At 46.0% G+C, this 26,898-nt stretch overlaps 3 protein-coding genes across 5 annotated transcripts; all 3 read left to right on the top strand.

Annotated features, from left to right (window-relative positions):
• The first annotated feature begins 178 nt into the window (after positions 1-178).
• Positions 179-4,113, top strand: LOC125684355 (uncharacterized). Its single transcript, XM_048926489.1, has 8 exons — positions 179-376; positions 1,121-1,388; positions 1,492-1,591; positions 1,750-1,937; positions 2,024-2,103; positions 2,421-2,528; positions 3,053-3,112; positions 3,725-4,113. Exons 2-8 carry the CDS (start codon positions 1,138-1,140, stop codon positions 4,111-4,113), a joined length of 1,176 nt encoding a protein of 391 aa, XP_048782446.1. The 5' UTR covers positions 179-376; positions 1,121-1,137.
• Positions 4,114-4,132: 19 nt separating this feature from the next.
• Positions 4,133-12,030, top strand: EFCAB3 (EF-hand calcium binding domain 3). 3 transcript variants are annotated; one of them, XM_048926976.1, is made up of 15 exons: positions 4,133-4,231; positions 4,325-4,483; positions 5,047-5,112; positions 5,214-5,315; positions 5,777-5,848; positions 6,487-6,579; positions 7,076-7,178; positions 7,280-7,353; positions 7,857-8,000; positions 8,364-8,435; positions 8,598-8,724; positions 9,020-9,210; positions 10,390-10,574; positions 10,665-10,781; positions 11,322-12,030. In XM_048926976.1, the coding sequence occupies exons 4-15, from the start codon at positions 5,288-5,290 to the stop codon at positions 11,586-11,588; spliced, it is 1,473 nt and encodes a 490-aa protein (XP_048782933.1). In that variant the 5' UTR covers positions 4,133-4,231; positions 4,325-4,483; positions 5,047-5,112; positions 5,214-5,287; the 3' UTR covers positions 11,589-12,030. The 3 variants fall into 3 exon arrangements, with proteins under 3 accessions (XP_048782933.1, XP_048782934.1, XP_048782932.1); XM_048926977.1 differs by having other exon boundaries at positions 4,172-4,231; positions 4,385-4,483; XM_048926975.1 differs by having other exon boundaries at positions 4,198-4,483.
• Positions 12,031-12,159: 129 nt separating this feature from the next.
• Positions 12,160-25,943, top strand: METTL2A (methyltransferase 2A, methylcytidine). The gene is made up of 9 exons (XM_048926998.1): positions 12,160-12,286; positions 13,917-14,008; positions 17,232-17,572; positions 18,917-18,966; positions 19,419-19,479; positions 20,289-20,428; positions 22,247-22,353; positions 22,560-22,625; positions 24,076-25,943. Exons 1-9 carry the CDS (start codon positions 12,195-12,197, stop codon positions 24,225-24,227), a joined length of 1,101 nt encoding a protein of 366 aa, XP_048782955.1. The 5' UTR covers positions 12,160-12,194; the 3' UTR covers positions 24,228-25,943.
• The last annotated feature ends 955 nt before the right edge of the window (positions 25,944-26,898 follow it).

The following is a 26,898-nucleotide window of genomic DNA, read 5'->3' as shown; positions in this document are numbered from 1 at the left end:
CAAACACTCAATGGTGTCAGTATCTAGTGCCAAGCCAGCATGGCTCAGCCTGGGGGAAGCGGGCGGATGGATGGATGGATGGATGGATGGATGGATGGATGGATGGATGGATGGATGGCTGGCTGGCTGGCTGGCTGGCTGGCTGGCTGGCTGGCTCTCTCCCTCTCTCCAGGAGGCTCTTTGGGTCACAGGGCAGCTCCAAGCCTAATGCATCCTGGAGTTCTGGCATTTTCCACTCTTCACTGCAAGATGAACGACTCCCATACTTCTGCAGGTCTCTGAAAGTCCTTCAGTGTGCTGGAAAAGCCCCCGAAGGAGGGAAGCTGGGCTGAGCCTTCTGCAGGATCACCGTGGGGGGCAGCTGGGGTGAAGTTCTGTAAGTTGGGAGGGGTGTGCTGCCTGGGCACCCACTCATCATTACTTCGCAAAGGGCTGCAGGGACACCTGGTGGCACCTTCCAAAGTAGCATTTTATGAGTACACGAGATGCTGAAAAACACACTGAAGGGGTGCACAGTTGGACTTGTGAGGATGCTGGGGCTGAGTCCTGTAGGGTCATCTCAGTGGGCAGCCCCCAGCTGGGGCAGAAGGGTGAGTTCTGACAGCTCCCGTTTGCCATGTGGGATATGGGACACCCACATTCCACACAGTAGGGCCAACGGGAGGCTCTGGGGCAGCACTCAATGTCCCCAGCTGTGCTGTGTGGGGGTCAGGGCTGGGTCTTTCCAGCCAAGAGTGGCTGCATGGGGGCCTGATCCCACTGGGTGCTATGGGTATAGTTCAGGGCTCAGCAAGCAGCAGCTGGAGGGATGGACGTGCACATGTACTCAGGTCCTGAACGTTGTTCCCATCCCTGTGCCACTAATGAAGTTTTATGTTCCCCATTGGAACCCAGTGCTCACTGGCACAATGGAGCTGAGCCAGGGAATGTCTAAGGCATTCTGTGACATCAGGCAGAATGGTGGCACCAGGCAGTGAGCTTAGTGACAGGTGCACACTGCCTGGGTATGCCTGAGGCTATCAGGGTAATCAATTGACCACTGGGTAAGCCGGTGGTGGGGTGGCTGGAAAGGGGTGACCTGGATGCCAGCAGAGCCCTGAAGTGCCTCTGTTCACACCAGGGTCAGCCAAGGAGGGGATGGAGCCCCACAAGCCACTGAAGTCTGACAGCCTTGTAGCCACCGAGCAGCAGCAGCCACCACAGCATGGCTTGGAGGAAGCTGCCAGCTCCAGAGATGTGGTGGCCCTCAAGAAGTCCTCCACACCAAGCAGGACCTCTGTGTCCAGTAGAGCCTCCAAATCCAGCAGGACCTCTGTGTCCAGCAGGATTTCTGTATCCAGCAGAAGTTCCACATCCAGCAGGACATCCACAGCTAGCAGGACCTCCAAGTAAGTGAGGGGATGGATGGAGCCTGTGCCTGTCCATGTTATAGGGCTCCTTCACGCTCCCTGATGGGCTGGGAAGGGTGACAGAATGGTGCCCATCTGGCAGGAGATCTACCCAGCAGTGCATGATCCTGATGGCTGAGACGTACCCACCCAGGCAGGAGGTGCGCAGGACAGGCATGCCAAAAGTAGACAAAGCAATTCAGGTGAGGCTGGGCAAACCACAAACCCATCCCCTACAAATGTCCCACAATCCCAGGGGTGCATCTGGGCCAAGGGGTTGGCCTTGGGATGGCTCTGGCAGCTGCTGAAGCCTCCTGTTCCTTTCTCTGGGATTTGATGCTATGGCTGTTTCCCATTTCAGACCCCCCGGTCCTTTGATGCTTCACTCAACAAACAGCACACTCGGCTCAAGAAGAAAATTAAAAGCAAAGACATGAGCAGCAACCAAGATCAACTGCAAGCCTCAAGGGACAGCAATGCCATGGAGATCTTTCCCCAGGCAGAGGGGCACAGGACTCCCAGCCCCCCCGAGGTCACACCCCAGCACAGGTAATACAGCCTAGCTCTGCCCCTTGGGTGACCCAGGATCCCAAGGCTCGGGGACAGGAGCTCAACATGGGCATCTCCATCTGTAGGAGGAGCAAGGTCTCATCCAACACATGCATGAACGCTTATGAGGAAGAATGGGAGGACCAGGCTGTGCTGGAGGTGGAAGGTAACCCCTGGTTCTCCCCACTCAGTTCAGCCAGATGCCAGGGAAGTGGTGGAGCCACTGTCCTGGAGGCATCCAAGGAACGTGTGGATGTGGCACTTAGGGACATGGTTAGTGGGCATGGTGGTGATGGGTTGACTGTAGGACTTGATGATCTTAGAGGTCTTTTCCAACCTTAATGATTCTGTGATTTTATAACTGTTGGTTTCAGTGTGCCCCTCTGAAATGAACCCAGCATTGTTTAGAAACAAGATTCAGGGGCTGTTTCAAATGGAAGAACTTAATGCTGGTGTTCATCCACCCTCCTTCATCCACTGCAGGGTATGAGGCTGATGTTCACAGCCCAGGCACTGTCATGGGAGACAGCCAGGGGATCTGCCCTGCAGAGGAGGAGATGCAGAAGGGGCTGAAACACACTCAGGCTCACGGTGAGAATGGAGGCACTGCCCTAACCCAGACACACACGTGCATCAGCCTTGCCTTCCTTCTCTGATGTGTTTTAGGACACATGGAACACACGGTATCTCCCAGAGGTGAAGCTCTGAGCCCCTCAGCCTCCACGCTGGCTGCAGGGCTCAGGCAGCTGTTCCACATCATCTCCATCTTGATCACAGTTTCAAAATCTTCAGCTTTAAATTTACAGTAGAAATTAAATACATATTTACAATGCTAATATTTGTCATTTGCCTCCAGGAGGTGTACCCAGGTCTGTACCCAGGCGATCCTGGCAGCTCTTAGCACAGGGCCTGGTGTTGTCCTATGGGAGTAACAAAAATGTGACCATGTTACTCTGTGGCCACATCCACCAGCACCCACTTCTCCTTTGGCCCCAAGTTCCAGTAGCCACGAGATGCTCCTCAGCTGCTGCTCCAGGCTGCAGCCCTCTGTTGTATCACCTGCAGGAAGGTGCTTTCATGAATCCTCCAACCCCAAACTTCTCTTTCCTTTCCAGAAGGCAGAGAGGTGAAACCAAGCCTGCTTCTGGAGGCTGATGGAAGCTTTCACAAGGAAGGTACACAGCAGAGAGCAGCCACCACCCACCCTGCATGCCACAGCCAGGATCCCACACAGGGATGCACTGGGCTGAAGCCCCTGTAATGCAGAAAATCTCAGTTTCTCATTGAGCTGTGGCACGAGACAAGACCATGTTTAGCTAATCTCCCTGCTCTTTAATGCCAAAGAGCACGGCTGCTGGCAGGATAGGGCCTAGCACCATGAGGACCAGGTGCTGTGACCCCAAAAACAGGGCCATGTGGCTGTGCTGGGTGCTCCTGGAGAAGGAGTGGGACTGGAGGTTGCTCACGGTTCCCCAAGAGAAGCCATTTCCGATGTGATAACAACTCCAACCCCGCTGAACCTGCACATTTGGGCTGTGTGGAGGCTGTTGGTGTTGGAGACCACTAGATGGGGATCTCTGTACACACTCAGGCAGACGCTTCCCACTTCTTAACGCTCATCATTGCAGCAAGCAGAAGTGTGTTGTCTTTTAATAAACCTAAAAATGAGCAAAGCTCCTTCTGATGCAGCTAATCGAAGGTGTATCCTGTCCCATTCACAACCCAGAAGTGTGTTTTCCAAGTCTAGGAAGCTTCTGAAATGAAAAACATTTCCCTGTTGGTTGCAGGAAAGCAGGTCGATGTAGGAGAGCTGAAGCCTCACCCAGCCCCTATGGAAATGCGTTTACTGGACGTTGATCACCAGCAGGCGCTGGGGGGTGTGAGTATGGATGGTGAGTGTGTCGGCACTTCGGGGTGTTCAGGATTTGGATTGTTTTCCAGGCAGAAAGCTTCAGAATTGGAGATAAAGAGGAGAAAGGAATTGACTTTTATAGTCAGCATACTGACATTTCCCAAGGCACAAAATAATGGAACAGTGCAGCTTGGAAGGCACCTTGGGAAGTCTCTAGTGCCATCTCCTGCTCCAAGCTGGGTCAGCTGTGAGATCAGACCAGGTTGCTCTGGGATTTATCCTTTACAGTATCTCCAGGACGGCAATGAGTCAGGGTTAGCTTGAAATGAGAATGCTGTGCTCTGGGGAAGCCTGGATCTCCAACCTAGATGACTATCTGGCCAAAAATTTGGAAATCTGTTTTGGGGCAAGACGCTCTAAAATCACCAAACCCTTTGTGGATGTGAGTGTTCTCAGTGTCATCAACTTCCTTTTTTGTAGAAAAACTTAAAGCTACAGCCAAGAGCCTCCCTGAAAGCTCTTGTCTGTCTGTCAGCCCCTCCTTCCTCAGGAGTATTTCCCCTTCAGCCGTGCTCCATCTCCCCCTATGCCCCAGGGGATGCAGCCAGCAGTCAGGACCCCAACTCCGGTGTGGGCACTGGTGAGGTCATCTCAGCCAGAGAGGAGCTGCAGCAGATCATCAGACACACTGCAGGTGGGAACTGGTATCCTTCCTTGTTTTCTGCTTCTGCACAGCCCCTGCAGCCAGAAAACCAGACACCCAGGGAGGCTGCTGGGTGCCTGCAGATGGCCATGGTATAGGATATGCCTTGCACGCAGCAGAGGTGAAATTCTCCACGCTTCCCTTTAATCTTGTGTTAAATTTTTGCTTTGCATGATTTGGCACGAGTGGCTCTGTGTGTCCTGGCATGACACAGACACCATTCCTCAGTGTATCAAAGGAAATGGGGTTTTGTGTCTAGAGAGAGTTACATACAGCGTAGTGCATGGAGGGAATCATTGGGTGATGAATGGCCATGGAGAGGGAATTTAATCTTTCTTGGCCTCAGCATCTCACCCTGCCTGGAGGGGAGGGAGTTTCATTGCATTATTGTGGCTAAGGTCCTTTAGATCCTCAGATGGAAAGGGTAGGTGAAAGGCAAAGGAGTCTCTATTATTATTATTATTAATAATAATAATAACCTTTATTTTTTTGCCAAGTCTCTCTCCGCTGGCTGCCAGCATGGAGAGGAGGTTTCTAACACTTTCTTGTTACAGAGGACACAGATTTCAGGGATAGTCAGGGCTCTGACCCTGCAGAGGAGCTGGATCCTGCTGTGAATGGTGAGGGTCTCTGCCTTTCCTTCACTGCCACTGTCATTGCTCAGACATCCCCATAGAGCCAGTCACTGCTCCATTTAAACATTGCCCAGCATCTCTTGTAGGAGGTGAGGAAAACATTCAAGACCTTGATTTCATCCTGGACCCCACAGACAGCAAGTTTCACCTGAGGAGCCCGATGCATGAAGCCTTGAGACACATGGAAGGTAAGAGAAAGCTTTTGATGTCCTTTTCCTTTGCAGGAAGCCTAAAAATCTCTAGAAACCAACAGCTGAGTTTAAAGCACTCTGCATACATTCACTGGTGCTTATCAAGCAATGAGGATGTGATGTTAATGCAAGACATACAAGACAATTGATTGTATTACAATAATACAGAGTTCCTACTCTTGTGAAATACACATGGAGAAAAGTCTGTTAGAGAGGGATGTGACTGCTCCTCTACCACTACCATCCTGCTGCCCTCTTCCCAGTGCTTAACCCTCACCAAGAACTCTATCATGCCTTCATTCAGAAGCAACAAATCTCCAACCAACATTATAGGAAAGCCCCTGGCTCATGCAGCAGCTGCCAGTGGTCCAGCACCTGTGCTCTGATGGCCATAATTTCCACCAATTTATTCTTGTTGCTGCTACAGCCGTCTGTTACTTCCACTCTCCTCTCCCCAGGTACTGTGAACATGAATCTGAGTAAACCCATGAAGGCGGTGAGGAAGGTCCAGCAAACACCCATGGGAGAAGGTGAGCAAGATCCCCATAACAAAATCTGCTGCCACATAACAACAAACAGGATCAGACAAGAGTCCTTCAAAAGAAAACTCTGTGGCCACATGTTTTAATGAGCTGCAAATCTGCTGGTAACGAAGCTGTACAGGGAGAGGCAGACAGACCAGCAGCTGCAGTGCATTTCCAATGGCATGCTGCTGCCCACAGCAAAGTCAGTGTTGTAACTTCTGAGCCACAAAGGTGGGAAAGCACAGATGTAGAGTGGGCTGCAAAGATTTACCTGACACTCTGGCCTCTGTTCCCCTTCTTGCTGCAACTCTCCTGTGCTGCACAGGCCTGGTTTATCTGTGAGCCACCTCATACGCTCTGCTTCCCCCTCCTAGCAATGATGGCAGGGCTTTTCTCCTCCCTGTGAGCAGGCAAGATTAATTTCACTAATGTGCTGAAAAGATTTTAAATTCTCTGGAGGACAGAGATGGAGAAAGGCAAATTATATTAATAACATGGTTCTTATTTAACTCATCTCCCTCCATGCCCTGGATGTGCACGGAAGGCAGCGGCACCTTCCTAATATGATTAAGATGGTGTTAAAAATATCCATGCTTAAAAGGAGAATAGTGCTCAAGGAGGCTTTTTTTGGTTTGTTTTCATAGAGGACAATGATGTTGTCAGTCGTGAGGGTTCCATCCTGGCTGCCCTGAGTGTCCACTCAACCCAGGAGGAGCTGAAAGAGGCACAAGTGGATGGTCAGTGAATCAGAAATACTGGTGACAGTTCCCCTCTGTGACTTGTCAGCTCTGGGTACCACGAAGCACGATGTACAAGAGGCAGAGAGAGGAAAAACAGACAAAATAGCTTCTACAGGTGTGGGGAGACACCAAGTTGTCCCACACAGTGACTGCTCTGAAGGGAAAGGCAAGGGGATGTAGGGGGTATAAGTCGTGCTCTGTACCCACTGTGGTGGGATAGGAAATCAAAGACTTAAGTGTCAAGAAGAAAGAATTCAGGTTAGGGAAGGTGTTGCAGCAGGGAACAGGGATGCTGGGAGACATAGGATTTCCATTGCTGGGTGTTCTGCTGCCCATGGCCAGAAGGACACAGTGAGTTAGTGCTGCTGTAGCACAAAACAGGGAGAAGTGTCATCATGGGGTCCTTCCAGCTCTCCTTGGGATGTTGAAGATGTGAATGCTGGTGAGAGGGAAGCCCATGAAACTCTGTTTATTTGTGTCTTTCCACATCCAGAGAAAGCTGCTCTTGCTCCTGGCCATGCTCCCCAAACCTGTGTAGCAACAGAGCTTCCACCAAAGAAGAAGGTGTTAAATCCCCTCAAAACAGATACAGCCAGGTGAGCATGAAGGTGGAAACAGGGAATATGCTGTTGCTTGTTGTACATTGTGCTTCAGCTGCCACTCTGTCCATCTCTCTTTGTTATTCTGTGCATGGCAGTGAACTCACAGAGATCCCTCAGACAAGAGTTGAGAGTGAAGCAGTGAAGAACATGACAAAGAAACAGCAGAAAGGTAATGTTACCTCATTATGTGCTCCCCCCAGGAGACACGTTGCCAGCACCAACAGGAGTGGTTGGACCTTTAGATGGGTCCTGCAGCACTGCATGATCTTCCTTACACAATAACCACACTGTGGGGTGCACAAAGGAAGGGACAATCCTGTGTCCCCTCGTATGTGGGAGCCCAGCAGCTGTGGATTGATGCAGAAAACCATCAATACACCTTCTGGAAGAGGGACAGCTGAATCTCAAGAGAACAGAGCTGGAACTAAATCAAGCACCTCACCCAGCCCCACACATTAAATACCACCTTACCCTTCCTCTCCCCAGATTCCCCAGCTTTCCTACACTGTCAGCAACCATTTAGAGGTAGATGCATTGGCACTGGCAGCAAGGAACAACCTGCTCAATTCCCTGTTGAATATAGTTCATTGTATTGTTCAAAGAACATAAGACAGGTAGAACCTTCCCCCCCAACCCTGTTTAACCTGCTGTCCTCTCCCTGCCTGCCTGCAGCATTCTCCGATGCTTTCAACTTCTTCCCCAAAGACCTGGATGGCAATATTAACCTTCAGAACCTGGAGGTGCTTGCTAAGCAGCTGGGAATTAGCTTTGATGGGCAAGAGGCACACAAGAAGCTGGTGTGTGCAGATGCTGATGGTGAGTGCATCAGAACATTCATGGATTGTACTGTGCATGTAAAGTGGTCCCTCTCCCTGTGCCTTGCCATTCCTGGGCATTGCTGTACTGAAATGTACTTTAAGGCAGAGGCTGTGCTGGAGTTGTTGTGCTTTAGCACTCACTAGTGACTCTATCCTTCATGAATGTGTGTTGCACTGCTGTTACAGACTCCCTCATGCATGCTCCACAGCCCAGTTACATGTGAAAGCTTTAAAAGCTTTTAGTCCTGCCCTTAGTTTTTAGTAAGCAAGTCATTCTGCAGTGCCAGCTCTGAGCTGCTCACCCTAACTTTTCATTCTGGCAAAAATCTGCTTTGCTAACATAGATGCCACTTGTTTGCAGGAGACAAAGCAATGAATTTCTCTGACTTTCTGACCTTCATTACTGACAAGAATTGTTTTATCCAGACAGTATGTAAGTAAGAAATACTCTACCCAGGTACATGTTGCTTCCCTCCAGCAAAAATGGGGATGGATCCCCACTGAGCAGATCTTGCTGGGGTCTGCTGGGGTCTCCGCTCCCCCTGAAGGTAAGGCAAGGCTCAGCTGTGGCTCTGACTGCTCTCCTCCTCTCCAGTCCCTGACAAAAACGACTTAGGCAACTTCGATCATGTCGATGCCAGAGGAATCCTCCTCCTCAAAGTCTTGCTGAAGCTGGTGGAGTTGGAAGCTCTGCCCCAGAGAACTCTATTTCAGATTTCCAGGTGAGCTTCCTTAGCGTTGTAAGTCAGAGAAGGAAGTTCTCCCTTTCGTTGTGATATTTACATGCTATCTAATTAGATAAACAGATAACAGGGGCCCAAGACTACATTTCCTGAACTGTTCCATGTCTAGTTGGACATCCAAAAGCACCTGCATAGTTTTGGTACATACCTTACAAAGGTGGTGTTGTAAATACCATTTAAATATCTTTCCAGGTATGTCAGCGTGCAGCATCCCATGCTGAGCAGGCCTTGGGCTGTGCTTCACTGGTCAACGGTGCCCTCTTTTGTCTTCTAGTTACTACCAGCAGAAGTTTAGGGACTGCACTAGTGAGAAAGCCTGGACACATGCTGATTTCTTCGTGAGTCACAAAAAGAACAACAAAAACAGGAAAGTTCTGGTTTATCCTTTGTCTTCCTTTCTAAGTGCTGCCCGCATCTCACTGATGAAGGAAAGAGAGGCAAGAGCTTATTTGGAACAACTCAGAGGTAAGGCTTGCATGCTGTCATTCAGCCCTATTCAGTTCTATATTAGCAAAAGTTTCATAGAATCATTAAGGTTGGAAAAGACCTCTAAGATCACCAAGTCCAGCTGTCAATTCATCCCCACTATGCCCACTAACCATGTCCCTCAGTGTCACATCTGCACGGTTCTTGAACACCTCCAGGCGTTACATATTGCTGTTACCTAGGAGAGGAAGCAGACCCCCACCTCACTGCATCCCTCTTTCTGGTAGTTGCAAACTGATAAGGCCCTCTCCTGAGCTTCTCTTTCCAGGCTCAACAATCCCAGTTCCCTCAGCTGCTCCCCATAAGATTTGTGCTCACGCACCTCACAGCTCCGCTGCCCTTCTCTGCACACACTCCAGGGCCTCAATGTCTTTCTTGTAGTGAGGGGCCCAGAACTGAACACAGCAGTGAGATGTGGCCTCACCAGAGCTGATTACAGAAGAACAATCATCTCCTGCTCTGCTGGCTGTGCTATTACTGATACAAGCCAGTATGCTGTTGGCCTTGGCCACCAAGACACACTGGCTGCACACGTGTGCAGCCAGCTGTGAACTAATGCCTCAAAATCTTTCCTCCTTGCAGCTTTAGAGCCACTGAGCCCCAAGCCTATAGTACTGCATGGGGTTGTCATGACCAAAGTGCAGGACCTGGCACTTGGTCTCTGAAGCTCATCCCAGTGGCCTCAGCCCAGAAATCCAGCCTGCCCACATCCCTCTGCAGGGCCTTCCTACCCTCAACACTTCCTCCCAATTGGATGTTATCTGAAAGCTTACTGAAGGTGCACTCAATCCCCTCATCTGGATCGTCAATAAATTTATGAATAGGGCTGGCACCAAGACTCTATGTTTCCTAAAGCCTAGGCAGTAATTTCTAAGAGGATCACAGAAGACAGCTGGAGCAAACCTTAGGAGTCCATCCATCCAGTAAGACTCACAGGGAAAGATGCAAAATCAAACTCTTGGTGTTCTGCTCTAGAGTCTCCTAGGGAGAAAGGAATTGTCCCCCAGAGGCATTTCTGGTGGTTGACTAGATTCGTGTTTCAGAAGTGTGAGGAATCTGGGACCTACCTAGCCCTTCCCTGGCCAGACGAGCAAAACAAAGGGGCATCTGGCTGTGGCTACACTGTCAGTGACTCTTGTTCTTATTTTCCGTTGCCAGAAAAAGCGTCCAATTCAGAGAGCCCCTATGCTCAGGTACCTGTCTTCCCACTGATTTCTAAACAAGATGCAAAGACACTGGTGAAGCCAAAAAAAGACATGCAAAAGCAGACAAAGCAGAGAAAGAAAGAGCCAGTACCTTCAAAGGAGACCCGCTTCAGCAGTAAGAAAAAACAGGTTCAGAAGGTGAGAGACATGGGCGGTGCTTCAGCTACATGCAACAGTACCAAAGGAAGCCTGAGGAGAAGCCTTAAAACCTGTATTTTATTTGATCAGACTGCAGCCAAGGCTTCTGCTCAGAGCAGCAAGAAATGCTCCCCTGCCATCAACTCAGAGCACCCAAACAAACGACGTCACCCACCAACAGCCAGCAAGGGCAAGGCACAACCACGTGTGAGTGTGAAGTCCAGCCCCGTGCTCTGCACTCACTCACTTCACATTTCCTCACCCTTCTCTGCTGTGGCATTCAGTTACACCCTGGTAGCAAAGATATGGAAATAGCTAGTAGAAATATGGAATGATACTTGGTAGCAACACTTAGGTAGAGTAGCAAGGAGGCGGGGACTGCAGATAGTATATAACTCAGAGCAGGGTGTTACCTTGGTAATGTGCGTAAAGCAGTTACTCCAGAATTGGACCCATGTAACCTATATACTAATAGACTGGCGAACAGTTTAACTAGACGTGGGTAATAACAAGCAATTTTGTCCTAAGCACAAGGAAAAATGAAACCAGAGTTATAGTAATAGCTTGGTTTATTACAGTTAATCATCAGTGTGAATTAGTTACAACCTGCCTCCACTGCATTCTGGCATGGCACTGAAGTGCTTTCTAGCCTCGTACTCACATCTGTGCCATATGCCTGCAGTGGGGGCTGAGCTGCATGGTTCCTGCATTGGATTCTGCCCTCTAAATTCCTCTCCCCTCCGTCAGGAGGCACAGGTGGCCCAACGCTACAGGCGCAACCTGGCTCTCCGCAAGCAGGCCAGCCTGCTCAAGCTGTGGCAGAAGATCAACGGGGCTCAGATCGGACAGCAGACGGGCAGCAAGCGCTTCCACTACACTTTCTCCACGTACTCCTGGTCCTGGAACGCGTGCAGAGAGCTGCTGACAGCCGAGGAGCTGCAGGCACAGGACGGCCGGCATTGCCGCTTCCCGCCAGCCACCAGGCAGCCACCATGGAAGAAGTGGCTGTTTTAGGGCACTAGAGGCTGGTTTGGATCGGACTTGCTGTCACCCTTTCTCCTGGCGTTGAAAATGTGAAATAAAAGCTGGGAAAGGTGGGATTATTGTTGTTATCCTGTCCAGCACAGGGAGCTAGCTGGCCAAGGGAAGGGACTGCACTGTTCTGCAGCACAGCCTCACAGTGAGCACCGGGCATAGGTTGCACACTTCACTTTAAGGACTCTTAGGGAGTCCGGAGGAGGGCTTTAGAGACACGAAGGGGCTGAGCTCCGCGACAGCGACGGAGCCCGAGGGAACGGCACGGAGCTGTCAGGGGAGAGGAGCGGCTGGGGGTGAAGGAGGGCTCAGTCCCAGAGGGCTGTGGGCGCGGCCCCGACCCGCTGGAGCTCAGGGAGTGATGGAACACCGCTCTCAGCCACTGGGTTCGGGTAGTCGGACACCGATCCTCGCGGGTGCCTCTCTGTGTAGAATCTGTGATTCTACAGCGCCGAGGGAAACACCTCGGCTCAGCCCTCCCAGCTTCCCGCCGCTGCCGCCCCACGTGACGCTCCCTTCCCGCCCAGTCCCCTCTCGGGTCGGACTCGGGGCGGGACTTCCGCTTCCGGCGGCACCCTATCCGTCATGGCGGCGCCCAGCGAGGCGCCGGAGCGGCGGCGGCCCTTCGGGAGGCGCTTCCTCACCGACCCCGCCCGCCTCTTCCAGCATAACGCCTGGTGAGGGCGGTCGCGGCCTCCCCGTCCCCGTGGGGTCCTCTCGTTCGCTTCCCTGCCCGCCCCGTGGTGCCTCTCTGCGTTCCACAGGGCTTGGTGCGCTGTCCGCGGCCTGCGCTCCCCAAGTATCGCTCCTTGCCGGCTCCTCTCCTCGGTTTAAGAATTGTTCTTACTTCTCTCTCCGCGCCGAGCGGTCGGGACAGCCGTGGGGGTGGGGCTGTGAGGGGGTGGGAGTGCCCGGAGATGGGTAGCGCTCATCCCTTTGGTCCTGAGCTTGGCTTGGTGGAGGCGGTCAGGATCGAGCAGGCGCCCTCCGTACGTCGGGATTCTCCTCATTGCTGCACTGCTTCGAGGCAATCGTTGCCCCATCCTTGGAGACGTTCAAGGCCAGGTTGGATGGGGCCCTGGGCAGTCTGGTCTGGTATTAAATGTGGAGGTTGGTGGCCCTGCGTGTGGCTGGGGGTTGGAGATTCATGATCCTTGAGGTCCCTTCCAACCCTGGCCATTCTGCGATTCTGTTCTGTTGCTGTAGCTCTCAAAGGCTTACGACTCTTTAAGATCTGCATGCACGTGCAGCTAACGTATAAACTGAATGAAGATAAATTCACCCATTCACTGCCATGTGATGCTGTGAGGTCATGCCAGGTGTTAGGGTGGAGCAGGTGTTTGCATGGAGTAAGCTGTATTTTTCAGAGATATAGGTGCCTAAATTCTTGAATTTCCTGGGAACTGAAGGTATTTTGCACTTCTAAAGTAAATATATCTACCTCAGGTCTCTGGTTGCTGTGTACTGTTGAAAATTGGCTGTGCTTAAGCTGTAATAAAGTAATGTGTGCATGCATCAGCTTGTCATTCATTTTGGGACTTACAGAGTGTCCTCAATGGTATTTCCCTGCAGAAATTCCTAATAATCAGACACAAAACTTAAGGCTTTGTTTTGCTAATTAACATCAAAAGGCCAGTTCTTTCTGAGGCCAGAGTAGTTCTTGATCCTTGTATTCTGTTTTTCATTCACTTGTTTTAAAGAAAAAAAAAAAAAAAAAAAGTCAGGTGAATCATCTTAATGACTGCTCAACTTGGTATGCACGTTGAAGTTATTAATAGGTTCTTAATGCTTATTTTTTGTGTAATTGGATTTAATATAATCACCTTTCAAATAACCCTAGCTGCTCTTTTCTTTTAACCTGAAAATAAGAGTGTAATTTTTGAAGATGGTTAAATGAAATGCACATTTTGCTGACCTGCTTGAGTAAAAGTAGTTGCCTGCATGGGATCAGTGTTTTGTTCTCCATATGGGAAAGGCAGCTCCTCTCCAAAGAGGCCTATTTGTGCTGAGTGGTTTTGCAGTAAGGATTTAGTTCTCCTAAACTTAGCTGACCATCAAACAGGTAAAATGGTTAGAAAACAGATTTGGTGTCTCTTAGGATCCCTTCCTGTTTCGCCTTTTCAATGCTGCAAGTGCAGCTCGTTCAGAACTGGCAGCTGTCCTCCCATCTGGTAACTGTTACACTGCTGGAGTTGGAGATGGCAGAAAAGCCCCACAGCTGTCCATTTGGAGAGCTATCAAAACTCTTCTTCTCTGTCTTTGCCTCACAACTCCCAGCTGAGAAGTTCGCTTTAATTTTTACAACAGGGATAATGTGGAATGGTCAGAAGAGCAGGAAGCCACTGCCAGGAGTAAAGTTCAAGAGAACAGCTCACAGCTATTGCCACAAGATAAACAAGGTACTTTTAGATGTTACTGTGATGTGTACGTCTTGACTTGTATGCACAGCAGCAGAAGAGTCTGGCCAGAGTTATGTTTGCATCTTCATTTATTCATCTTTTCTTCCACTGTCTTCAGAATACATTGTCTAGCACCTAGCAGGGGAAGAATGACAGAGGAGGAATCTTTCTGCCCTAAGTTTACCTTTTTGTGACTGTTCCACCTTCTGTTGAGGATGGTTCCACAGGAGTAAAGTGACTCCTTTGGTTGAGAGGAGTCCTCTTGGCTTGAGATTCTTTGTTTATGTTGTGTACACTGAAGCACTTGTTACTGTTTCCTGTCAACAAACTTCTTTCAATACAGAGCAACAGCTTCAGTTAGTGTTTCACTGTTCAAAGCTTAACATACAACAGTTAATCTTTTGTTTGTTTGCATGCTGCAAGCACTTGCTCTTTTAAGAGGATCTAATAAAGTAGTATTTGTATACAGCTCTACCAAGTTCACAAACAGCACGGTAATGATTAATTATGAAGTGAAGGAAAATGATTTTATCCTGATTGGAGTGTTAATCGTCAGAAGTTACTTGGTAGTGAAGTTACTTGCTTGAAGCAGTTGTGGGATTGGTTAATTTTGCATCTTTCTTCCACGCAGGTTAGATACATCAGGTCCTTCAGATGATGGTGAAATGATATCCTGTTCTTCAGTATGAAAAGATGCTTGTTTAATGATAATCTTGTTATATTCTGCTGAGCTCTGGGATGGATCCACTCCTTTTGTTCACATTAAATTGACTGTGCCATCTGTAAGGCGATGCTGAACACTACTGGAGCTGTTCAGACACTTCCCATATAGCTTCCAGTTGTGTTCACAATAGCAAACTTAATTATACCAAGGAGCAGTCCTCCTCATTTCTTGGATTCCCAGAAGTATCCAGCTGTTTCTATTGTGATAACCATTGTGTTGAGTTCATTTTAAAATCTGGTTAACATTAAAGGGTGCTTTCTGTCATGCTTTGAGAACATATATACAAATATGAAATTGTGGAGAAATTTGATGTTAGAGCAGTTTGTCAGGTCTTTATGATGTATTTCCCAGGCTGAACAATGGGAGCCAGTCAAATTTTGATGGCTGCTATTCAGTAGGAAGCATGTGGAGACAATGGGAAGGCTGAAACATAGGGAAGTCAACTCAGCCAAACGTGCCTGAGGGGTCTGGTATTTTGAGAATCAGAAATGTCCAAGCAGGAGAACAAAGGCGGGCTATTGGTCATTATGGCTGCATTATTCTTTGGACGACTTGAGCTGTCAGAATTTATTCTGAAGGAGAGAAGTTCTGCGTGCTCTATAGAAGGTGTATCTGCTGTCTGGGAGCAGGGAAAGAAGAGGAAGCGTTGCTTGGTTTTCTTTTGAAGCTCCATAATTAGCCTTCGTGCGAATCAGAGGATCTGTAATTCTCTTCCTGACTTTTGAAAACAGTTTATTTTGTTTACAAGTCTTCTGCAATGTAAAAGGGTGAGTATGGGCTTGACTTTGGGGCCGTCCTTACACAACTGTGCAGAAAGGTCAGAAGTCCTTATCGAGTCTCTGGAGGAATCAGACTCGCATGCCAGTGTCCTTATGAACTAATACTACAAAAAGGATCTTGAAGCAAATACGTTGCAAACTGTTCTGGTGTGAGTTGTGCAGGAATTCAGACTGAAATGTTAATATGGTCATTTTTAATCCTGTTTCTTGCATAATCAGCTGGACCTTGAGTTCTTGTATTTATTTTGCTACTGATCCTCAATTCCAGTGCTTTGCAAATGAACTTCAAATAAAGCTTCCACACATTTTAGGTGGAAGATAGCAGCTCTTCAATAGCATCCAACAGAATTTCACAATAATTTAACATAGGATGAGGAAAAAATCTGGGTAATCTGAAGTGACTGGCTTGGAATATTGCCACAGTTTCTGAGGTGAACATCCTGTTTTCATCAGAGCCTGTCACGGCATCTTCAGGGATCAGCAGGAGTCAGGACTTCATCTCTTTGTTAGCTGAAAGGGTTTCCAACCCCAGCTGCCTCATGTATCCCTGCCTTGTGTATCCCTTCTCCCAAAGGAAGAAGTGACAGTTCAGGAGGGAGTGCACCAGAAACTGAATCAATAACCCTCATTCCTCTGTCATTAGTAGTCACTGACTGCCTTCTTTGCAAATGATAATCAGACCTGACCCCACTTACTTTGAGGTACAGTGAGATCATGACACAAACTTATGCTTTAGTCTACAGTTTTGTTCAGGTTGTTGTTTAAGGACAAGGCTGCTTAAAAGGAGAAAATGCTCATAGTCAAGGTGAAGAGATTATTTTTATAAATAGCTCTTTGTACTGCAGGGATAATTATATAGATGACTCTAATTTCGTTAGATCATGGCTTCATAAGTGTTCTGATTGTCTGTAATATTTATCTTGCTCCTTGATTGTATTTAGTAGGTGTGAAAATAATACTGCTCGCTGTTTGAAGTTAATTCTTACCCATTTTGGTCTATCCACCTTGGCTCTGTGCTGTTACTTTAGTGGTCACTTGTTTGATTCCTCTCATTTGCTGTAATTTCACATGATGCTCTAACCTGCACAGAACCATGGTGGGAAAAAAAGTGCTGCAGACTGGACTCCAAGAGTATTTGTTCAAAACATGATGTGCTGTAATCTTGGAATGTTTGTAAATGCTAACTGGGCTTTATGCTGGGCCAGTAGAGTTGACCAAGTTTTGTGTTTCTCAGTCTGAAAATAGAAGTAACACATCAGACTTCAGCTCCAGGCACTTGTCACAGTATTCCTTAGTAGATTTAAGTGTTTCACTTCGTGTCATCAGGCTCCAAATGAATTACTCCTTGAACTGAATAGGGTAGTGTTAGAAATGAAAGTAAAACATGGATATCTTCATTCCAGTCTACTTCAAATAGGGCTTTTCTGTTGCCAGCTTTCTTTAAATCCTTCATTTAAACCCTACCAAGACCCCTCCTTTTCTATCTCTTTTTGCTTTTTTTTTTTTTCTTTAATTCCTAACAAAATGTCAGGAAGGAGGCAGGTGGAGAGTTCAGGTGAGAGGGTACAACTTAAATCAAGGTGATTTTCAGTCAATAATCATACTTATTAAAGCAGATGATTACTGAATAGATGTCTGCAGTGATCCCTGACTGTCTGAGCTGATTAAACTGACACCTTTCTGATTTGACTGCTGGTGATGTTTTTGTTTGTGTTTACAGAGGACTATGAGGTGAATGCTAAGAGATACTGGGATGACTTTTATAAGATCCATGAAAATGGCTTCTTCAAGGACAGGCACTGGCTGTTCACTGAATTTCCTGAGCTGGCACCAAACAGGAACCCGAGTCAAAATGAGGATTCTCTATGTGAAGAGGTACCCAAAAATGAAGGGCTGGGAAGCTGTGAAAATGGACATTGCACGGTAGAAACCAGAGCAGAGAATCAGTTAAACCTGATAAAAAGCAGGTCTGGATTCTGTGCAGAAGAGCTGGCTCCACAGAAGATAAAACAAAGTGATGAAGATTTCCCAGGATCTTCTGCTTCTTATCGTATATTAGAGGTAATAGCTATAAAACAATGGATCACACACTGAGTGGTGTCTTGTATGAATGTTTGTGTGACTGAGTGATGGATATAAAAATATGTATCGTGGCAAACAAGTGAGTGGGAAGATCAACTTACATCAGTAAAGAGAGAGGGCAGCTTAGAACTGCTGGGACTCTTGGTTTGGACTGTATGCACAGAGCACAAGGACAAGTTTTCAAGTTTAAAATAAAAATTCTAATCTGATGTTGAAACAAGATTTTAAATGTCATCTTCTCTATAAGGGGTTGATTCTTTTATTTGTCTGTATAAATCTTGTATGGTTTTGACGTCTGTGCTGATTCTTTTTTGTCCTGGGAGGTGTGAAATGGAATAATGAAACCAAGAATGTAGAGATGCTGTTTGTTCAGGACCTTATGTTCCATCTCATAACAGGAAATCTCAGATTAACATAGGGTATCATGCTTGTCCAGGTCAGATTTCTAGTACTTACAAATATTAGTCCCCTTTGCTCATGAAGACCTGTTGCTCTGCCACCTATAGTTTGTTCAGTGTAGATATCACCGTTTTTGTTGAGTGCTCCTGTTCTGTGGAAACTCTGTCCTTCCAGGGAGAATTAGTATAGAGAATCCTTCAGATCTACATTTAATCTGAGCCCTTGAGACTTCCTCAGACAAATGTTCTTGGGATGTGGTGGCTTTCCTGTCTTACCTGAATCTTCTCACTGCCATATGTCACTCCGTGTCCTTTGTGTTTTTTTCTTCTCAGACTTTCAATTTTACTGATTTATGACGTTATTTAGACGTAGAAGTATTCTAAACCCAGTTGTGTGAGACCTCAAATGGGTCTTCAGATGGGAGCAGGCATTAGAAGTAACAAGGTATAATCATTGTAGGCCTAATTTGTAACTTGAGGGAGAGCCATCTAGTGAGGGTAACTCTGAAACAACAGATTATAATTATAGCAAAGCAAACTTCTTTTTCTGTTGCTCTGATTTTCTGGGGCAGGGAATGTAACTAATCTATGCTTTTTTTCTAGTGCTTCAGTGACTCATACATACTGGTTGCTATGCTTGGGATGCTAGCAATAACCATTTTCAGAAGAGTAGCACTGTACAGTTTGTTAGTAAGACTTCTAGAACTGAACTGGTTTCCCACAGTGCTTATATGTGAGCCTGCTCCTCAGTGCTGAACATATTCAGATCTTGCAGTGGTATTTGCAAATGGTCACTGCTGTGCTCATTTCTTACTTCTGAGATGCACTTTGTTTTGTGGCTGTAGAGAGTTGATTTGGAATCGGCTGCATGGGATGTGTTGAAGGAATAATTTTCATTCTGTGCACGTCTGCTTTGTTTGTGCAGGTTGGCTGTGGTGCTGGAAATACAGTTTTCCCAATTTTACAGACCAACAAGTAAGTAGTTCTCATGAAGTTTTTAGCCGTGTGATAAAGCAGCCCCTGAGAAAGAATAGGAAAGCTTGCTTATTTTCTTAGACAGCCTTGTGTTGAAAGGCCAGATGTAACTGAGAAATTATACGAGTCTTCAAATAATTGTGTTTTGAGCCTGGAAGTCTTTGGTCTTAAAATACAAACATACATGTCTCGTTCTAAAGCATTTTCATACAGGCTTTAGTATTTCTCCTTCTGAAGGAAAAGTAAGCAGTCAGTTCCATGTTAGAATAACTGAGACATAAAAGAGCAAAGTGATGAACCAGATTTTGCACAGGAGATAAGAGACAGACTGACTGAGACTAAAGGCTAGGATTTCAGACTCTCAATGTTGTTCTCTGTGTGTTTGAGACACTTCTGTAGTTCCTGTGCAACACCTTTCTATACGTGATGACAGTGTCCTTTATTTATTGCAGTGATCCAGGCCTTTTTGTTTATTGCTGTGACTTTTCTACGACAGCCGTGGATCTCGTCCAGGTAAACTCAACGGTGACTTATGAAGGTAGGAAGTACATGGTGCCAGTTGCACACTGACCTAAATATATCATGGCAGCCATCAGCTGTGTAGCTGTTTTGGCAGCTTGCTATTTTAGCTAGCCCTGGTGCTGACCCTTGTTCTGGTAAATCAAGAAAAAGAGCCACCAAAGACTGTAGAAATGAGGGAAGCAAGAGTCCTCGCAACGTCCCATTGGCAGCAGACGAGTCAGCCAGATTTCCTTTCCCCTCTGGTTGGCAGCACTTTTTTTTAAATGCAGTGGTCTTTTAGTTGAGTAACTGCTGAACCTTGAAAACATTTCAGGCTATTTTTTAACAGCAACTGAAGTTGTGTTTGATTTGTGCGTGTATTATTAGCACTGCAGTACTGCAAGTGGTAGGAGTGCTTCTGCACAGACAGCTGAGGACAGGTACTGTGAAGCAAAAGGCTGGGATTTAGACAAAGGACAAATACTGCTAACAAAATTCAGGTCAGAACAGAGCTGGGAATGAGTCTGTGAAGTATCAAATGTAATCAGTGAGATTTTGTGAGATGGAATGGGGGGCACAGCAGCAGATCCAGCGTGTCATTGTATCCTCAAAGCTGATAAAAGTACTTATAGGAATTACTACAATCCATAGCAGCAGCTCTCAAAAATTAAATGACTTCTAGAAATCTACTTGTGATTTTATGAGTGTAACTTTATGGTGCTGGGTCTGTTGTTTGGGATATTGGAAGTCAACTTGCTTTTTGAAATGAAATGTAGACTACTAATGTCTGCTAATGCTGTAATATCTTCTCTTAAATACAGAGCAACGTGGAATATGATTCTTCTCGCTGCTTTGCATTTGTCCATGACCTCTGCAATGACCAAAGTCCCTTCCCAATGCCAGATGAAAGCCTTGACATTGTCATTCTCATCTTTGTCCTCTCAGCGATTCTCCCAGAGAAGTAAGTTAAAAATTCCTTCTGGGTCCAAAGAAAATACACACAGAACTGGAGGTCTTTATTAGGCAAACATAAAAAGAGCAGAGATGAAGAAAAAACTTTAGTTGTTGAAGCCTTGCTGATGCCAGGTGGGAAATACTTGTCATGCTGTTGTACCTTCTTCCATTTCATCCAGTTTAGCTAAGGCTTTTTAGTAATCTGTTCAAGTTATACCAACATAACCTACTTCAAAGACTTAAAATTCCCTGGTGCTCTCTCTCTAATCTTAATATGTCTCAAATTCTTCATCTCCACAGCTTTACTACTTCATCGATACAGTTTTACAGTCGTATCAAGGACTAAAACAGCCTGCATTACTGATGTATTTTGAAGGTTGCACCTCTGTTCTATGCACCAGCGAGCAATGTCAGGAATATCAAGAAGACTCTTCTGTTTCATTCACTTTTTGCCAAGTGATCCATCCCAAAATTGAAACAAACAAACAAAAACAAAACCCTGAACTGACTGATAAATAACCTCACTGTACTCTTTAATGTTGCTGCATCAGATCTCCCTAGATCTTTAAGTTAAGGAGACTGGTAGCTTTCTACATAATGAATTATTTAGTTTCAGCACTTGCTTGATAATACAGTGATCTGTGTGCTGTGCCAATCCATATCTTTATGTAATCAACAGATAAATAAGGAAATATTTAAGGATTTGACCAACTTTGTTATAAACATGGTGCAGAGAGACTGTTAGCTGTTAAATACCTGAATTATTGTTAGTATGAACTCTGCAAGAGCAGGAAAGAAAGAGAATCTTGTTAAATGAAACATGTCTACTTGCAGCAGAATATATAGATGTTTGCCAGGTAGTGATAGACAATGAATAATGGGAAAATACTCGAATGCTTAGCAGTACTTGAAGATTAGGCTGATGGAGCTGAACCTGCAGTGGAATGTATGGAGAAACTAGGAGAGTCAGTGCAGAAGTTATCAGAAGGTTTTTGGGTGCTAATGTGTGTCACAGCTTTTCTAGTTACATGTAAAGCTTCAGAGTAGATTCCTGTACATCAAGGAAAATTCAAGTTGGTTCTGTGACTGATCCAGTTTGCCATCAAGCTCTGCAAGTGGAATTTGCAGGTTCTTTGTTCTAGCAAATTCTGTTACAGGGTAGGTATAGGTTTGAAGTGCTGAATGGCTGTAGTTGTGGTCTTGCTGCGGTCACAGTTGCTCCTCTGTTCTGAACAGCAGCCACACCACGCAGTCAGCACTCATTTTTGGGAGGTACACTTCTGGACCGTTGGGTTCAGAGTGTAGATGAATTTCTCATACGTGAGGTGGTGAGAAGGGAGGGTTCAGAAAACAGTTTATAAAAGTAGTGTGATCTTAGTGTGACAGTGTGCTGTGACCTAGCAGAATGGATCGACAGAGGCAAATAAATAACTTTAAAAACTCTTGTTCTCCCTTCCTTATTCCCTTTGGTTTTATTTTGCAGCTTTTTTTTTTTCTTCAAATTCACTTTTTGTTTGTTTTACAGAAACCACTGGAGCTATTTTTGCAATTATTAAGAGAGAGCAATTAATCTGTGCTGTGTCAGGCTAAACTAAAGAAGGGGAGAAAAAAAAAAGGCAGAATTGGCAACTATGATAAAAATGGTGGCCAGATAAAAGTCAACCCACTCCAGTCTGACAGAGCTCAGAAAATTTCAAATGTTGGTAGCTTGTATATGAAGATGTAATAGATGTGAAACTCCATGCTTTCTTTTGGGAAAGTAGGCTAAACGAACAGGCTTGATTTTTGCAGACTGCTGAGTGCGGCCATTTTGTTCTTTCCTCAGGATGCAGCGTGTCATTAACAAACTGAGTCGCCTTCTGAAACCTGGAGGAGTGATTTTGTTACGAGATTATGGCCGTTACGACCTAGCCCAGCTTCGGTTCAAGAGAGGTATTTTCATTTCCCATGGGGAGCTTTTACAGCTCTCTAATAGATTATGCTTCTCTGGAGTAACGTCTGCCCTGTTTGGGAGGCAGCTCATTAATTCCCCTTAAGCACAGCGTGTGCTGGGAGGAGAAGTGCCTCTGTCTTTATATGCAGCAGTTGTTTGTTTTTAAATGATAGCTGGTAACTGTTTAAATCCCTCTTGCCCTCAGGTCAGTGTCTGTCTGCTAACTTCTATGTGAGAGGTGATGGCACCAGAGTCTATTTCTTCACCCAAGGTAGGAGGCTGGAAGACACATCCTCACCTCTTTTTGTCCCTGTGCACCCAAGTTTTGTTGCTAGCTCTTTCCAGCCAGTTTTTCTTGAAGCAGTGTGAAATGTGAAGTGTTTCCCAATCACACAGGGACCTCAGCCTGTCCATTGCTGATGTGAATATGCACAGTGAATTCCTAAGTGGAAAATCTTTTGAAATTAAGACTGGTGTGTGTGCTATGCTGAGAGGAATGGAAGTGGAGACATTCTCTTGAGTCTTGTTACCTGAGGAGTAAGCAGTCAGGTGAACACAACTGGAGGGAACTTCTCTTAACTTTACTGTTTTCACACAATGGAACATGAGTAGCATGGTTCTATGTGGAGCTGGGGCAGGCTCCTTAGTTCCATCCAGTATTTAAAAGAAGGTTATAAACAGGAGGGGAATCAATTTTTTACTCAGGTAGGCAGTGATAGGACAAGGGGAAATGGCTATAAGCTTAAGGAGGGAGGGTTTAGATTGGATGTCAGGGGGAAGTTCTTCACAGAGAGAGTTGTGAGGTGCTGGAACAAGCTGCCAGTCTGTTTCAGAGCACTGGCACAGCTGCAATGAACAGTTCTGTTCTCCACTGCACAAGTCTCGTTTGTCTCAACAAAATTAACGCTCGATGTATGTTTGGCAAATGCTTCCTTATGTCAATCATCTGATAAAAGAGCACAAGCTAGGACCTGCTAGCTCTTTTCTACAGGAGCTCCATATCAATCACATGCTCCCAAGCTGCAGTTGAATTGAATGCGCTCTGTGCTGCTCAGCAGGACTCAGACTGACTTTGCCCACGGCCACTGCGCTGGGGCACTATGAAACTTATTTGCTTGGTCAGGAATACTTACCAATTTAAGTGTTGCAGCCTTGAGGGCTCTTAGTGCTTTGATTGGGCCCCAACTGGGTGTGTTTTTTTAAGCATTTTTTTTTTCCAAACATAACCGTAATAAATCCAGTTCCCCTCCAGCCCATACAGCAAAGATCTTATTGCCACCATTTTAAAAGCGTACGTCTGATATCTGATCTGGTTCTTTGCTCTTGGAGACTCTGAAATCTCAATGGAGAGGGAGGGGAGGGGTAAGGAATGGATCTGTCCCTACTCACTAGAAGGTTTAATTGGTTTTAATTGGTTACTAGAGGCAATACCAATGTCTGAAACTGCTGTTGTTTTCATCAACGCTCTGTAACTCCAGTTGTCCTCATAATCCCTCTTTCCTTCTTTTGTAGAAGGTAAATTCAAAGGAAAATTATGAGACTGAAGTCTTATTTCCCCCATAAAACAGTAGTTAAGTCCTGTTTGATCTTTACATTTCCCTACCAGACAGAGAGCATGAGTTTCCTCTGGCCCATCTTTCAATTCTGTTTAGCCCTCAGCGCGAACAGATAACAGTTAAATGAAAGCTGTAGCATCCTTCTCTTCTTCTCTCTGCTTCCAGATGAATTAGATGATCTCTTCACAAGAGCTGGCCTGCAGAAAATACAGAATCTGGTTGATCGTCGACTGCAAGTGAACCGTGGGAAGCAAATGACAATGTATCGAGTTTGGATCCAGTGCAAATACCAAAAGCCTGCTGCCCCTCAGCTGTGAGGAAGCAGGGTCAGATTTTATCCTCTTGGTGGCCGTGTGCAGTCTCGCCCTGGTGAGATTCTTTGTTGAGGAAGTCAGCGTGCACAGAACCTCAGTGCCTTGTATAGCACCTAGCATCACTTCAAATGAGTTTTGCTAAGGACAGATGGTCTAGGAGGAGACCAACCAGTATTTAAGGTGTCTTGCTACTGGGCTGGATTTTTAAAGTTTATAGTTTTTAACAACATAAGAAAGTCATGCTAAGAGCAGCTGAGCAAGTTGAGTAGCAGGCCTCTCTTCCTGTGGACTTCTGCATGAAACAAGATCTTCAACCTTGTCTCTGTGTTGTGTACTCTTGTTCTTTTGTTCCCAAGGCACAGTTGGTAAATCAGATTTCCTTTGCAGCTGGTTATTAGGTACAATATGGATCCTTTTGTCAACTTATCTCATGCAGTTCTCTTCCAGTTCTTCAGATTTGTGCAGATCCACCAGTTAAAATACATTTATTGAGGACATGAACTGAGAGCATGCTTGTTTCTCTGTGCCACTTTCCTGGTGGGCAGATAACCTGTGAAGAATGCAGATTATTGCTCTTCCTGTCTTTGAGATTGTTTGTAGAGGAAGCTAGCACACTGTAGCTCAGGTGCTGCGAATTCACATCCGATAGAGTTCAACCTGTCAGAAATGGGAGGTTGATGCCATTTTTGAAGCACCTCCAGAGTGCAGAGAGACAAAAGCAGCTTGTGGGACCAGAGTTTGCTCAGAATCCATTACCTGCTTTTTCTGCCTGAACAGTCAAGAAGTGTTCTTGCTTGTGACCTGGTTCTGCAGCCAGCTGCACTGCCCTGTCATGGTGATGTGCTCAACCAAAGAAGGCAAGGCACTTGTCTTTGATAAGAAATCTGAAGAATGTCTACCAACGTTTGATTTCTTAAAGGAAACCAAGTGTGGCTTTCTGAAGGTATTACCCCACTTGGCAGCTAACAACTTTTATTCCATTTGGTTTATTTGGTTACTTTTAGGATGCTGGACAATGGATGTTAGAATAAATTCTGAGGTAACGTTTTTCATTGCTGGTTTGAGCAATAGAAATGAAGCTTCCACAGAAACTCACATGCCTGTAGGCACTTGATCTGAAGGATTTCAGCCACTGTTGGGTAACTACTGATTTTTTTATTTATTTTTTCCTTGAAGAAACAATGCTTACTAAGTGTGCACCATCAGCTGCAGAGCACTTTGTGCTGTGCATAGCATGCAGATTTTGTTATCTGGACACTAGTATTAATAGTTTACAGTTGCCTAAGAATAACTGTCGACTGTAAGGACACATAGATGATGAAATAAGTGCTCTCTTGAGATGGAGGAGAGAGTAAAAAGCTGACGAAATGCCATTGCTGTATTTGGAGGGTCTGCAGGAATTTTCCAGGAGCATCCTTTTGTGAAGGCTTGGAAGGGGCATGCTCTTTGCTAGGCATGTGGTAGCACAATGGGTTCATAACTTCCACATCCCTGTGTCACCCCACAGTGAATAGTTTGTCTTCTAATGCAGGCTTCCTGGGTCAGGCCATTTCAGCCCTTGCTGTGGAATCAAAGAGTAGGGAAGAGAATTCTTGTTCAATTGGTTATAGTATATATTATGTGAAGGATTCTCTTCCCAGTTATTTCTTTCTAAAATGCTGGCAGACTTTCCAGCATTTCCAAATGACATAAAAAATGAAGCTTGAAGCAGTTGTTTCTTTGGGGGGGGGGGGGGGAGAGGGGGAGAGGGGGAGGGGAAAACATAAAATGGTTTTGCTTCATAGCAATTTTGTGGCCTCTTATGCTTCTCCATTTCCTACCTTTTTTAGTAGAGGAAACTCAAAAATCATACCTTGCTACTGTCCTGCCCTTGATGGATCTTCAGTAGGGTTCAGGAGTCAAAGCATGAATGTAGCAATGCTTGGGAGGAATTCCTTAACTCTCCAAATCTTGCCTGTAAGCCTATAGGCTTGAAATGCTGAAAGAAACAATATTAAAGGCAAGAGAAAATGCCAATGAGATTCTGGATTCCCATTCCATCCCTTCCACTTGCCTCTAACATATTTATCTTCTGTTGGCCACGTGTTTGACCCAACCCAGGAGTTGTGCAGCCACTGTTACGTTTTTGTGCTAGGCCTACAAAGTCTGGTCCCCAGCAAGGCTGGGAACTCAAAGTCTAGGCAAACTGCTTTTCAAGGCCCCCAGGAACTGAGCATTTTCATGTCTCCTCATTTTATTCAGGCAAAGAATCAGGCTTAGCAAAAGAAGTGCAGTGAGGGTTTGACATGATGTGATTCATGTAACCAGCTCTGTTGCTTGCTGTGAAACACTTCTGCATGTTGCTGGTGCCTTGGGCAGTTCCCTGAGGTCCTTTCCCTCTTGGTCCCTGGAGGGGAGGCCACCTCCTGGGATTGCTTTAACCCCTGGAAGAAAAATTGGGGTAAACAAGCAGCTTAATTAATGTGAATTAAAGTAGTTCGAAAAATGCCTTATTAATTATCCAGGGGCTTATATGCAGCACAGGAAAATATGTTTTTAATTATGAACAGGATTTATTTAAACTTGATGGACTCCCCTTTAAGTTCAAACTCCTGAAAGGGAAGAAATGAAGACCAGTAATTTATTTCTTTCTACTTTGAAGGCTACATCCCAGTTGTCTGCCTGGTTTTGACTT

Source organism: Lagopus muta, chromosome 25, assembly GCF_023343835.1.
Source record: "Lagopus muta isolate bLagMut1 chromosome 25, bLagMut1 primary, whole genome shotgun sequence".
Classification (NCBI taxonomy): Eukaryota; Metazoa; Chordata; class Aves; order Galliformes; family Phasianidae; genus Lagopus; species Lagopus muta.
This window is presented reverse-complemented; position numbering and strand designations above follow the sequence as displayed.

Coding starts and splice junctions, on each gene's coding strand:
- LOC125684355 (XM_048926489.1), top strand. CDS start 1,138: ATGGAGCCCCACAAGCCACTGAAGTCTGACAGCCTTGTAGCCACCGAG. Junction 2,104..2,420: donor GGCTGTGCTGGAGGTGGAAG/GTAACCCCTGGT, acceptor CATCCACTGCAG/GGTATGAGGCTGATGTTCAC. Junction 3,113..3,724: donor TGGAAGCTTTCACAAGGAAG/GTACACAGCAGA, acceptor TGTTGGTTGCAG/GAAAGCAGGTCGATGTAGGA.
- EFCAB3 (XM_048926976.1), top strand. CDS start 5,288: ATGCATGAAGCCTTGAGACACATGGAAG. Junction 7,179..7,279: donor CTCAAAACAGATACAGCCAG/GTGAGCATGAAG, acceptor TGTGCATGGCAG/TGAACTCACAGAGATCCCTC. Junction 8,436..8,597: donor TTGTTTTATCCAGACAGTAT/GTAAGTAAGAAA, acceptor CCTCCTCTCCAG/TCCCTGACAAAAACGACTTA.
- METTL2A (XM_048926998.1), top strand. CDS start 12,195: ATGGCGGCGCCCAGCGAGGCGCCGGAGCGGCGGCGGCCCTTCGGGAGG. Junction 12,287..13,916: donor CTCTTCCAGCATAACGCCTG/GTGAGGGCGGTC, acceptor TTTTTACAACAG/GGATAATGTGGAATGGTCAG. Junction 20,429..22,246: donor TCAGCGATTCTCCCAGAGAA/GTAAGTTAAAAA, acceptor TTCTTTCCTCAG/GATGCAGCGTGTCATTAACA.